Here is a 12531-nt window from a genome sequence, read left to right as displayed (position 1 = left end):
GAGGAGGGAAAAGGGAAAGGGAAAGAAGAAAGGAAAGAAGAAGGGGAAGAAAAGGGGGAAGAAGAGAAAGGAGGGGGGGAGGAGGACTGTAACTGGCTGCCAGGATAAGAATTCCATTGAATTTCTTTAACTGGTTCTTAGTATTCTTAGTAACATACTGTATTTAAATTCTATCTGTAACTTAAAAGAGGATCATTCTCTGTTAATTAAAAATTTAATTTCATGTTATCAATTTTTCCAGCCAGCTTTAGGATGTGGGTCTAAATCAGTTAAATGCTATCTTGTGTGCTCTCCTCCAGTATTAGGTTTGGGAGAACTAGATCTTCATCTTCATCCCTACTACAGTATCTTGGAAATTCAATAATCTTTCAGAGTATGATTGGAAAAAAATTACAGGAATCCAATAAATGAATATTGTATGTGTATTTGTTTTTTTTTTAAAGGAGCACCTAAAACAAGCATCTGCTGAAAATTCTTCGTACGGCAGAACAATACAGCTGAACACAGGCAACCAAAGATGACTTTTGTACTTATTTGGTATCACAAATATTACATCTTCAAAAGTTCTGTCACACCAACCAACCCTTTGAAATTATAAACATACAGCTCTTTTAGCAGTTTTAAGAAAAAAGATAGAATTCTTCTTAAACTGACTGCTACTTGCTTTTCTTTTTAAATCAGAGTCTTTTTTTACTGAGGTGAATTAGTTCTAAAATATTAAGCAATATATTAAATGGTTTTCAAAGCTGGAAGCAAATTCACAGAGAGGAGCTCTTTTAAAAAGTGATAAAACAGCACCATCATCCCTAAGGAGTTTGAAAATAATACATTTATTTTAATGATAAATTCTGTATATTATCTAACTCTTTATTATTCCAACAAGATAGGATCAACAGAGTTATCCAAACAAAATGCTGTACAATTAAAGTGAATTAATTTGTAAGAATTTGGCCTTTGTGAGATGTTGTTTTGCTCTTAAAACTCTCCTGTGCTTTTAGAAATTGCTTAGTTTTAGGCAATTCCCAGCCTAATATGGAAACTATATTAAATTGTGCTATACAATCTATACATATGTCCTTCCTCTTGTAGAACAACTTTTTAGCTGGGTCATCAAAGATTCTATGAGATTCTGCTGCAAGCTATTGAATAAATAAGGATCTAAAAGCTCCTCATAATTTTCATATATATGGCAGACAAAACTGAGTTTTCTTAAACACAAACATATAAAGCGAACATTATTTTTCTTTCTTAATTTCCTCTATAATTAATGTAATACTTTGCAGGAGTATGAAACAGGAGCAGTACTCGGACTGCACTTTTGAGTTAGCCCCATTCCTAGGGAAAGTTGCACTTGTAGTTATTTCTATCAGTGAAAACAGCTATGAGATTTTCAAAAATTCTCCAAGTAGCATTTCTGTTCATTTCCAGAGAGCTCTTTGGTTTCATTGTTCCCAAGTTGCTTATTTCTAAAAAAAGAGAGGCCACTTTAGATTACTTTCTAAATATTTATTTTTATTTTGACAACGAGGATGAGAAATGATTTGTTCTGATGCTAGATACCTACAAAAATAAAAAAATGTACCTTCCCTCTTTGCTTCACACCTAGTCTCCAGCAACTACCATTTCAAGAACCAAATTTTCATTTGAACTAAGACAAAAATATCAGTTAAAGCACAAAGTTTACAACATACAAATTAGTCTGGTAATGCTGCATTCTCTTGCCTGCCCCCACCTCATTTTTTTCTCCAGCATAGAGGAGACAGCATAAACTGTCTCAAAACCAATAGTGTTTTTTTTAACACTAGTCAGAATCAAAGATTCTTATTCTGGTTGCATTCAACAAACTATAATGTAAACTAAACTAGAATTCCCAGTTCTAATAAACTCTGGCTAGTTTAAACCAGGAAGCATTTTTTTCAGTCTTCCCCTTGCAATTGTTTTAGAGGATTGAGTTTATGAACCAAGGAATATTGCTGTTGTTTAGTAAACAAAATATCTTCTTGACCAAATACTTGTTCAAAAAAATTGAACATTCTAAAACAGGAGTCCCCAACCCCTGGGCCACAGACTAGCACCAATCTGCGGCCCACCAGGAACCAGGCTATGCAAGCAAGTGAAGCCCCATCGACAGATACCCGGGATCCAGGCAGTGTGTGAAACCATGACCCCGGTCCATGGAAAAACCACTCTCCACAGAACTGGTCCCTGGCACTCAAAATGTTGGGGGGCCACTGTTCTAAAATGTTATGTGGAATGGTCTGAAAAGCAATATAGAATTCAGCAGGCTATTGCTCTACCAGCATCATTTGATAAATAATAAATATGATGATAAAATGTCATATCATACTCTCTCTTCAAGCTTTTCACCTGTCTGCTCCTTTTTAATAATCACCCTTTGTGCACATAGCAATAAATATGCTAGGTTGAATCTTTTGGGGTTTCAGATTAAAACTGGACATAAATAAAACTGGTCACATAAACAGATGGAAAGAATAGAAAAGAATGGTAAACTAGAAAATGAATACTCATAATATCTCAACTGATTTATGCAATTAGTAGTACAATAAATTACTAGTTCCAAAAGTTTCCTGAAAAGGGCTTTGATTTAGATATTGCATTTCTTACCTATTTTGTAAAATTGAAGGATTGGTGAAGTCAGCCTTCAGTATATTTTGAGCATTTGCTGTATATTTATTTATTGAAAGCTTAATAGAAGCCTTCTTGGCTCTGGCTTTTTAGAAAAATCTATTTAACTGTGCAATGATGTTTTTCCAAGTGCTATTGCTTGATCCCATTTCCCTTAGGCCTTTCCTAAATGTTTTTTATCCTGATTGATTGATTAAGGGCCATCAAGTTGTTGTTGACTTTAGCACCCCAATCGCTAGATGTTCTTCATGAAGATATGTCCCTAGCCTGGTCTGTCATGTCTTCCAAAAGTCCATCAACCCTGCTAATTGTCCTTTAATTGTCCTGCTAATTGTCCTTTTCTTCTCTTTCCTTCTACGTTTCCCACTATTAGATCCTCCTCCATAGCCTTAGGTGTTCAAAGGCATACCGTGTTCAAAGAATGGTAATTTGAGCCTGATCATTTGTGCCTTGAATGAGAACTTTGGGTTGATCTTTTCAATGACACATTGATTTGTTTTCTTAGCTATCCACCATAGTATTTTCATGTCTTCTCCAAAACAAAGTTCAAAAGCAGTAATACTTTATCCTTCTTCTTCAAACTCCAATTTTTGTTTCCACTTTTTTTATCTTAGTTTCTGAATTACAATCTTAGTTACTGAATTATAGTTTCTGAGTCCAACCAATGCAGTAAAAGACTATCAATTCTGTAGCTTCAACTTAAATTTAGAAGGCTATTTGTAAACTAATCGACTATGCATTGGTTTCATAGTAATATACTGGTTCACAATGAAATATGACATTTATATTATTTAATGCTGTACATATATCTCTCTACATCAAGGGTGTCAAACTCGCCATGTCACGTGATGTGTCGCAACGTATTCTGACTTTTTTCACATTGCTGGAGCTGGGGTGGGCGCGGCCTCTGTATGATGCAACCGGCCCGCAGGCCACCAGTTTGACACCTCTGCTCTACATTAACAAGAGCAGCAAGTATTTTTTCTATTTTATAAAAGTTAACCAATTTGCATAAAGAATTTGTTTACCAAAATAAGAAATTATTTTGTTATAGTTAACATTGACTGAAATAGTTTTGATTGTGGAAATGCAATTTAAATTCAAAATGAAATATATTTAAGGTATACTAACAACTTGTATCTTATCCTTATGGGAATAATGGGGCTCTTCTGAAAACTGAAGTAGTTACTACAATGGCTCTGCTGACTTACTCTCTTTCTATTTCCCTACATCAGCTTAAACAAGGCAGATAGATACAGAATTCAACTACTGAGGGAACAGCAGCAAATAGCATTCAAACACTAACATTTTGTGCAGTTTTCTGAAATGTGGTTATTATGTGATGGCAGTTGAGTATTTCAGTGTAGTAGGTGTTCTCAAATCAAGAAAGCTTTTTATTCAAATGTGTTTGCTTTTAAATTATCCATATATAATATTCTGGAAATAAAGTTAGGTATACTTGTAATCTCGTGAAAAAAAGAATACAATAACTATTATCTTTCCCTTGCTAAATATTTTTGAATCTGTGAAAGAAAATGAAACATATTTTTCTTCTTACCATTTTTACTGATGTCAAGTTCTTTGAGATTAACTAAACTAGCAATGCTGGTTGGCAGGCTTGAAAGGTCATTGTCTGGGATACTCAGTTTACGTAGAGCTTGACAGTTGAATAATTGCTAAAAAATCAAAAGAAAAACAGTTATAAAATTTCTCATAAAATTTTAGTATGTTTTAATGTTTAGAGCAATCCTAAAAGAGAGCATAAAACAGAATATATACAATATACTCATAGCCAGTAAGAATCAGTAGACATATTAGAAGAATTTTCTCTTTAATCTCTTTAATCATGTTTCTACTTCACCGTGAGAGTACATTATCTTCTACATAAAAACAGTAAGAACATATGTAACTAGCAAAGAGAGATTAATAAGGTTTTTCTGTTAACAAAGTTTCCTAACAAGAGTTCAAAAAATAGAAAGTTTACTGAGAAAAACTTGGGGGTATGTATGATTTTGCAGAATTATAAAGGTAAGAAGAGGGCACATGCTGATCAGATGATCATCTTATCATTTTAAAAAGGGAAATAACACCACTATTTAAAATTCATAGCATTTTATTTAATTATGAATTAAAGCAGAAGGAGAATCCTGCTGCTGTAGGATTTGCTATGTGTGTGCATGTGTGTCTGAGTCAGTTTTGACTGCAGGTGACTGCCTAGACCAGGGATCCCCAACCCCCAGTCCGTGGACCGGCACCGGTCCGTGGCATGTCAGCAACCGGGCTGCACAAACAAGCAAAGCCCCATCTGCAGGATGCAGGCAGCATGCAAAACCATGCCCCCTCCACTCCACGGAAAAAACTTTCTTCATGGAACTGGTCTCTGGTGCCCAAAAGGTTGGGGGCTATTGGCCTAGACAAATCCCTTCTGTTTTCTTGGCTACATTTTCGGAAGTGGTTTGTCCTTCATTCTAGGGCTGAAGAAGAATGACTGGTCCAAGTCACCCAGCTGGTTTTGTTCTTAAAGCAAAATTAGAATTCATAGCCTCCTGATTTCACCTTTACATCAAACTGGTGCTCACAGTAGAATTAATAAAACTTATTATTTTTAGAGGGTAAACATCTAACCTATGGGAAATTAAAATTTGTAGAATGTATGTTGAATAAACTGCAAATGAAGATATTTGAGACATCTAGTATGCAGATTTGCATTTGCATAACTGTCTTTGATATATTTCATGAAGTGACCTATCTGTTCAAAATGTATTTCTTTAGAAGTCTGAGAGCAACTGAATAAAAGCCACTCTTTGGCACAAATAAATAGCAGCTTAAAGTAAACTGTTTTCCATTATGAAAATGGTTCTCTTAGGAATAATGTTTTCATCCACTTTTTATTGTGAAATAAATAATATAGCAAATGTGAGAACTGTTCATGAAACAGTTGTTACAGCCCTTTTATTATATACATTTTCTCAAGAAATCTTATTTGTCCAAAAACGATAATGATCTGGAGCATTTAAATTGATATTACTGACATGTAATATGTACCCATGCTTAAGTCTTGTCTAGGGTTTTAATTATAGTGGGAAGTAAACAAACAATAACAGCAGAAAGCTGTAACAGAAGTATTACATCATGCTGGGAAAATTGCATGGATGATCCGTTCAAGTCACCAGGAATTAAACTCAACTTGAAAACATCTTCAATCTGTGTATTCTTTTTAGGCAGAAATGTCTACATTGTCAATATTACTGTTAGCATATTGTTAGCATAAAGGTACAGTGAAATATATATTCTCAATATAATGTCATAATTCTCAACCCTGAAAGGCATCTCAAAAGTTCCATAGTTGGAAAAGATTTGGATTTTAGCATGTCTGAAAGATGCTTTATGACAATTAATCATTTTGGTCTTGAAAAATATAAATTGTCATTATAGCTTTGTTAGTGTAATTCATGATCTTAAGAAATGCCAAGAAATCTTTGGATTTTAGTACTGTCTGACCAATTAATATGTAAGAAGATGTTAGGCTTATTTGGTGTATTTGTGCCTCAATGACTTTAAACTAAACAGTTCAACAAAAGCATGTGATTTTAAAACGTTTTTATATGCATGGAGCTGTAGGCTTGAACTCTACAGAAAAATGACAAGGATTATTTTTTTGATTTAAGGTCAACACTTGCTGATAAGGAACTGTGAAAAACAAAACTTATCTACACATTGTATTAGTTAAAATTGAAGGATTTTTATTTATTTGTTTGTATACCGCCTTTTTTATTTTTATAAATAACTCAAGGCAGAAAACATACCCCACACACCTTCCTCCTATTTTTCCCACAACAACAACAACAACCATGTTGGTGAGCTAAACTGGGCTGAGAGAGAGTGACTAGCTCAAGATCACCCAGCTGGCTTTCATAGCTAAAGCAGGACTAGAATTCTCAGTCTCCCACTTTCTAGCCTGGTGCTTTAACCCACTAGACCAACGGGCTCTCATATTAAGCAAGCATGACCCTCTCCTCTTAAGGGGAAGTGACAGGAAGGATTGATATTGATACTTTAAATAACTTCAAAAGACTTTTCTATAGACCTGGAATAGTTTATATCCGTGGTGGCGAACCGGTGGCACGCAGAGCCCTCTCTGTGGGCATACGCACCGTCGCCCCAGTCCTAGGCCTTCAGCTGGGTTTTATAAAACCTTTTCGCTTTAGGCCTCTGCTGATGTGTGCAAAAAAAAGGTTCAATCAATCAGTCAATTTCAAGTTCTTGCAGGAAAAAAAAAGATCTTGCAAAGTTGGAATTGATTGATTGAACTTTTTAGTCCCACCCAGTCTGCCATTATCACTGAAGCCACGCCCACAATGGGCCACGCCCACCTGGCACCCGACATTACATAAGTGGGTTTTGGGTTGCAGTTTGGGCACTCGGTCTCTAAAAGGTTTGCCATCACTGGTCTATATAAATATTTTACTCTTGAACTGTGAGGTCTAGTTCTGGTTGACTTCTGCAACATTATTTCTCAACCATCTTAATCCTCCCAAGAAGGCTTTAAATCCCTGTGGCTTCAATAGACTATAAAACAGGGTTTCCCAAAATGTGAGGTATAGCTCCTTGGGCAGACAGAGTCGGGGGGGGGGGGGAGGAGTGAAAAAACTTTTTGATGTTTCTATTTTTAGAGGAAGATTATACTAAAGAGAAGTGTGATGGCATAAAGAGGAATTGCTAGGAAACCAAGTTTCTGATTTTTTTAAATTATCTCATAGAAGGCGAGAAATGAATGATTTTTTTTAAATCCTATTTTTCACTCTCCACCTATAAGATAGATAAGATAACCTTTATTGTTCTTTTTTACTATGAGCACCCTGACCCACATTAAAAATGAAATTCTGTTGCCTGCTCTCGAAAGTATATATCTACCCATACACATATGTATCACACATATATACATGCTATATACATACATACATATATGCATGTATACACATATATGTGTTATATGTGTGTGTATGTGTATATATATATATATATGTGTGTGTGTGTGTGTGTATGCTATTCTATATATATCCCATATATATATATATATATCATTCTCTGCACCGCTTTCCTGTCTGAAGCAGTAATACTATCAAACCAGACAATAATGCAATATGACAGGATGCTCTCGATCATCCCTCTACAGAAAGTAGTAAGGAAGGAAGGTGTGCTTTTCTCATGCGACTCAGAAAATACAGGTGCTGCTGTGCCTGCTTCACCAATGTCTCATTGTTGAGCAACCAAGCTAGTCTACTCGTTAGCTGTGCACCCAGAAACTTGATATTGCTAACCACCTCCACAGGGGAATCATTAATACACAGAGGTATGTGGTTGTGCCTGCCTTTTCTGAAATCAACAATGATGTTGATTTTGTTACACCAGTTCACCAAACCCTCTACTTCCTTGCGGTAAGTACCCTCATTGTCATCTTGAATAAGGCCCACTACTTTTGTATCCTCCGCCTATTTCACAATATGGTTAGAGGCAAACCTGGCACAACAGTCATGGGTTGAAGCTGTGAACAATTAATTTCTATAACTGCAGCAGATGTGGAGAAAAATAAATGGGAATGGCAGCAATTGGAGCCCTCAGGTATACTACTGTAGGTGATGAAACACATATGCCTTTTCAAATGCCTCCTATATCCATAGTTATTGTATTACTGTGGGTATAGCTCATGCTTAACTTCTAAACAGACAATAGTCCTTGAAGAGCAATTTCATTTGGAATCAGTGCCAATGAAACACACAGGTTTAATTCTACAGGCAGGTATATTCAGTTAGAAACAAATGGTATGTATCAATGCAACAAAGTATACAGTACAAGCAAACAGTCTCTCATAAACTCTCAAATTTCTGTTTTGACATAAGATAGATTTAATGAAGCAAAGGCTCTTACTCTGCCCAACAGCAAAAACCATGAAGAGAAAAATGGACTACATTCTGCCAGCACACCTTGTTATTTTTTAGCACTGGCAGGGCACTCCTACTCTTATTACCACTGTTCCTACTATTGTGATAAACTGAGTTCATTTTCATTGTATTGATTGTATGACAAATACCAGAAACAAAGCAACACTATTGAGTAAAGTAATAGCTTGGTAGTAGTAACATTTGATATATACTTCCTGTTCTATAGTCAGAGAAATAGAAATTCCAGGTTATTACACATCAGGAAGTTAACAGTTTTTTCCCCTCATAAACAGAAAATTAACTAAAATGAACGTTCACACTGCTGCCAACGGAGAATAAAACTAACTTCTGTCTTCTTTGAAACTGAGTCCTAATGGGCCTGGCCATTCTTGACCAATCTTAATTTCACAAAGTCAAAAATCAAATTTTGGTAATCCACCACCACCACCAATTGTAGTGGTAGTTCCAAGATCATGGTTATGAGAATGTAGTATGCATTGCTATGCCAGATGCTACAGAATGTAAACCGAAGGGGCTTTTGCACTTATATCCTGTTAGAAAATATCTATTATGATATGCCTTCACACTGAACAAAAAACATTCATGTGAATTTAGCCATTCGATAGCAAAATGATGCACTGGAATATGATAGTTTTATATCACCTCTAATTGGTATTTTCTCCTAAATTCTGTTATGTTGCCTTATTGTGGAGAACAGAACAGGAATGAGTCTGGAGGGGGATGAGTGAAGAATACCAGGCATGGACACTGAAAATGTACATTCCAAGGTGTGAAAGTTAACCCAGTTTCTTAGCTAAATTAAGCAGGCATCTATATTCAGCAGCAGCGATACAGGAAGATGGTGGAGGAGAATGATCACTTTAGTGACAATGTCAAAAGTATAAGAATAAATATTAAAATATGTACTATTAGTTTTAAGATACAATCTATAGCATAAACCTATATTTTGTTGAATATATACAATGCTTTATGCTATTTTTAAGCCAGAGTTTTTCAAATAACATCTTAATATATAAATACATAGTAATGCACTATGATTGATATATATATATATATAGAACAATTAACCAGTGGAACAACCTGCCTCCGGAAGTGGTGAATGCTCCAACACTGGAAGTTTTTAAGAAGAGACTGTACAGCCATTTGTCTGAAATGGTATAGGGTTTCCTGCCTGAGCAGGGGGTTGGACTAGATGACCTCCAAGGTACCTTCCCCCCCCACACACACCCCTGAATTATACAACAGAAACTGACCTCTATCAAACTCCATTACACTTTTATGAGACAGAAAATTATGAATTGATATCCAGGGCCTTTTCTATAACATAGATGTACAGCTAGGAAATGACTTGGTTATGTATATCACTTTCTATCAACTTCTGGAGAATATAATTAAATTGTTCCAATTGTTCAACGGAATGAAAACGTCATTGCATCAAGCATCTGAACTGGGCTATAAGGATAGGAAAAGAGATAAGCAAAGCCTCAGTTTAGTGTTGAATGGATATTTCTAATAGTAGAGTAATACTAATACTAATACTAATAAAGTTGGAAGGGACCTTGGAGGTCATCAAGTCCAACCCACTGCTCAGGCAGGAAACCTTACACCATTTCGGATAAATGGCTGTCCAGTCTCTTCTTAAAAACTTCCAGTGTTGGAGCATTCACCGCTTCTGGAGGCAGGTTATTCCACTGGTTAATTGTTCTAACTGTCAGGAAGTTTCTCCTTAGTTCTAGGTTGCTTCTCTCCTTGATTAGTTTCCATCCGTTGCTTCTTGTCCTGCCTTCAGGCGCTTTGGAGAATAGTTTGACTCTCTCTTCTTTGTGGCAGCCCCTGAGATATTGGAACACTGCTATCATGTCCCCCCTCGTCCTTCTCTTCGTTAAACTAGACATACCCAATTCCAGCAACTGTTCCTTGTATGTTTTAGCCTCCAGTAAGTTCTACAGAGTAATAGCAGAGTTTTAAACACAAGTTTAATTTTATTGTTGAAATTAATGGGAGTTAATAATTAAGGTAATGAGGTATTAATATAGTCCTATTTACACAGAGAGTAAGACACATCAAAATCTGTTAAACTTTATAGTAAGTAAATATGTTTTGAATATGTATAATCCAAGCTTCACATTCCATGCATAAAGAATATTTCATGAACGGATAATTAATAATACCAAATGTTAAATGATAAATGTCTTGATAAGTAATGAAATAAATTCACATTACACAAAAACTTAAGATTCTATCTATCTATCTATCTATCTATCTATCTATCTATCTATCTATCTATCTATCTATCTATCTATCTATCTATCTATCTATCTACCTACCTATCTATCTATTTGTATAGTCACCCATCTCAACAAGTGACTCTGGGAAGCGCCCAAAATTAAAATAAAATAAAAACAACTACAACAATACAAAATTTAAAATACATAACAGTCAACAAAATATTATATCCATACAACCTAGAAATGGGTCCCTGGGCACACTAAAGGCTCTAAATCCATGTTCCTCTCCAATTTTATTTCATTATTTAGATTCTTTTAATTAAAAAAATAAAAGAAGCCCTGGCATGGGCTAATCTTTGTTTGCAAAACTACCCAGCACATTCCTAGCACCAGTAGATAAAAATCATACAGGGCTGCAAAAATTCCAAATTTCCCCACTAGCAAAGAAAAAAGAAAAAAAAAGTTTGGGGCCCTTGCAATATCTCAATTCTTCCAGGGATGTCTCAGTATTATGAATTAATGGAGAATTTTGAATTGATGCACTTGCAGGCACAAAATCAAGTTTTATCTTATTATGTAATTTTTTATAACTCAAGCAAAGCCAACAGAAGCAACTTTTCTAAAGACTAGAAAACGGGTGTTATTACCCACCAGAATGAATTTTGCCTATACCGAAAGTTCTTTTCATAGAGTACACTTCAAAAGTTCATTTAGCTAGACAGCTGCATTTACATATTATAGAAAGGAAGCGTTTACCTTAGGAAGCTCTTCAATTTGATTGGCATCTAGATAAAGCTCCTCTAATGTCCGTTCAAAGTTAAAAACCTCCTTTGGCACTTGCTGAAGGCTGCAGTGGGAGTAATCCAGCACTGAAATTACTTCTTCTTCCCCTCGAAAACATCGGCATGGCACCAGGCGGCCAATAATTTTCCTTTTAGTTGTCATCTCCAAATGCCGCACTAAAAATAAAAAATAATAAACTAAGTTATTTTCCAAAATTACTGCTCCTTTTAGTAGAAAAATAATTAACAGAATGTCCAAGATCATTTCAGAAGAGAATCCACAAATTCTAAAAAATAGCAGCCCATTTTCTTAACACAGAGAACCAGTATCAATTTACTACATACTTTTTGTTAAATGCTTCTAATTTGGATGATTTTTGTATGTAGCTCATAAACTAAGGTAGAAGGTTCAAGGCAAGCAGCCCAGAATCTGTGTATCTGTGATTATGTTGTTTTACAGTTTCCCTAAGTATAGCTACTGTATATTTAGAATCAGAAAGCCACATATCTCCATTTTCCTTTTTCTTTTTTTTAACCTCCACCCAGAAATATGAGTGGAAATCCCAAAACTAATTGGGAAGGAAAAGAAATTAAGATGTATGTTGAAAGTACAACCCAGAAAGGAGGGAAAGATTGTTTTCATAATTTACAAATGATTGTAATTTGAACCTGAATGGATTCTTTATTTTATTTTCATTACTCTACAAGACAATATTTTAATTTAATTAAACAATTAAAATATTTTATAACAAGGAGTTTGTCAAAATAATCTGTTTTAAAAAGTAACCAAATACATTATCCAGAGCTGTTGAAATGTCTCATGCTTTCATCCAAACAATGAAAGCAGCATGATGCCATCAGCTTTGCCCTTTTTGCATGTATGCATCTTGAAGCTATCACTGACTATCACTG

The 12531-nt window shown here is 35.2% G+C and overlaps 1 protein-coding gene across 1 annotated transcript in view; it reads right to left on the bottom strand.

The window, feature by feature from the left end:
* LRRC7 (leucine rich repeat containing 7) overlaps nt 1-11791 on the bottom strand; it is a 119103-nt gene extending 107312 nt beyond the window's left edge. Inside the window, exons 1-2 of the mRNA XM_015821195.1 lie at nt 11594-11791; nt 4205-4322 (exon numbers count right to left, since the gene is read on the bottom strand). Coding sequence (XP_015676681.1) covers nt 4205-4322; nt 11594-11782 — 307 coding nt within the window. The 5' untranslated portion in view covers nt 11783-11791. The remainder of the gene's footprint in view (nt 1-4204; nt 4323-11593) is intronic.
* Nucleotides 11792-12531: the final 740 nt, after the last annotated feature.

This window comes from Protobothrops mucrosquamatus, unplaced genomic scaffold (genome assembly GCF_001527695.2).
Source record: "Protobothrops mucrosquamatus isolate PMUCROS unplaced genomic scaffold, P.Mucros_1.0 scaffold1270, whole genome shotgun sequence".
Taxonomy (NCBI): domain Eukaryota; kingdom Metazoa; phylum Chordata; class Lepidosauria; order Squamata; family Viperidae; genus Protobothrops; species Protobothrops mucrosquamatus.
This window is presented reverse-complemented; position numbering and strand designations above follow the sequence as displayed.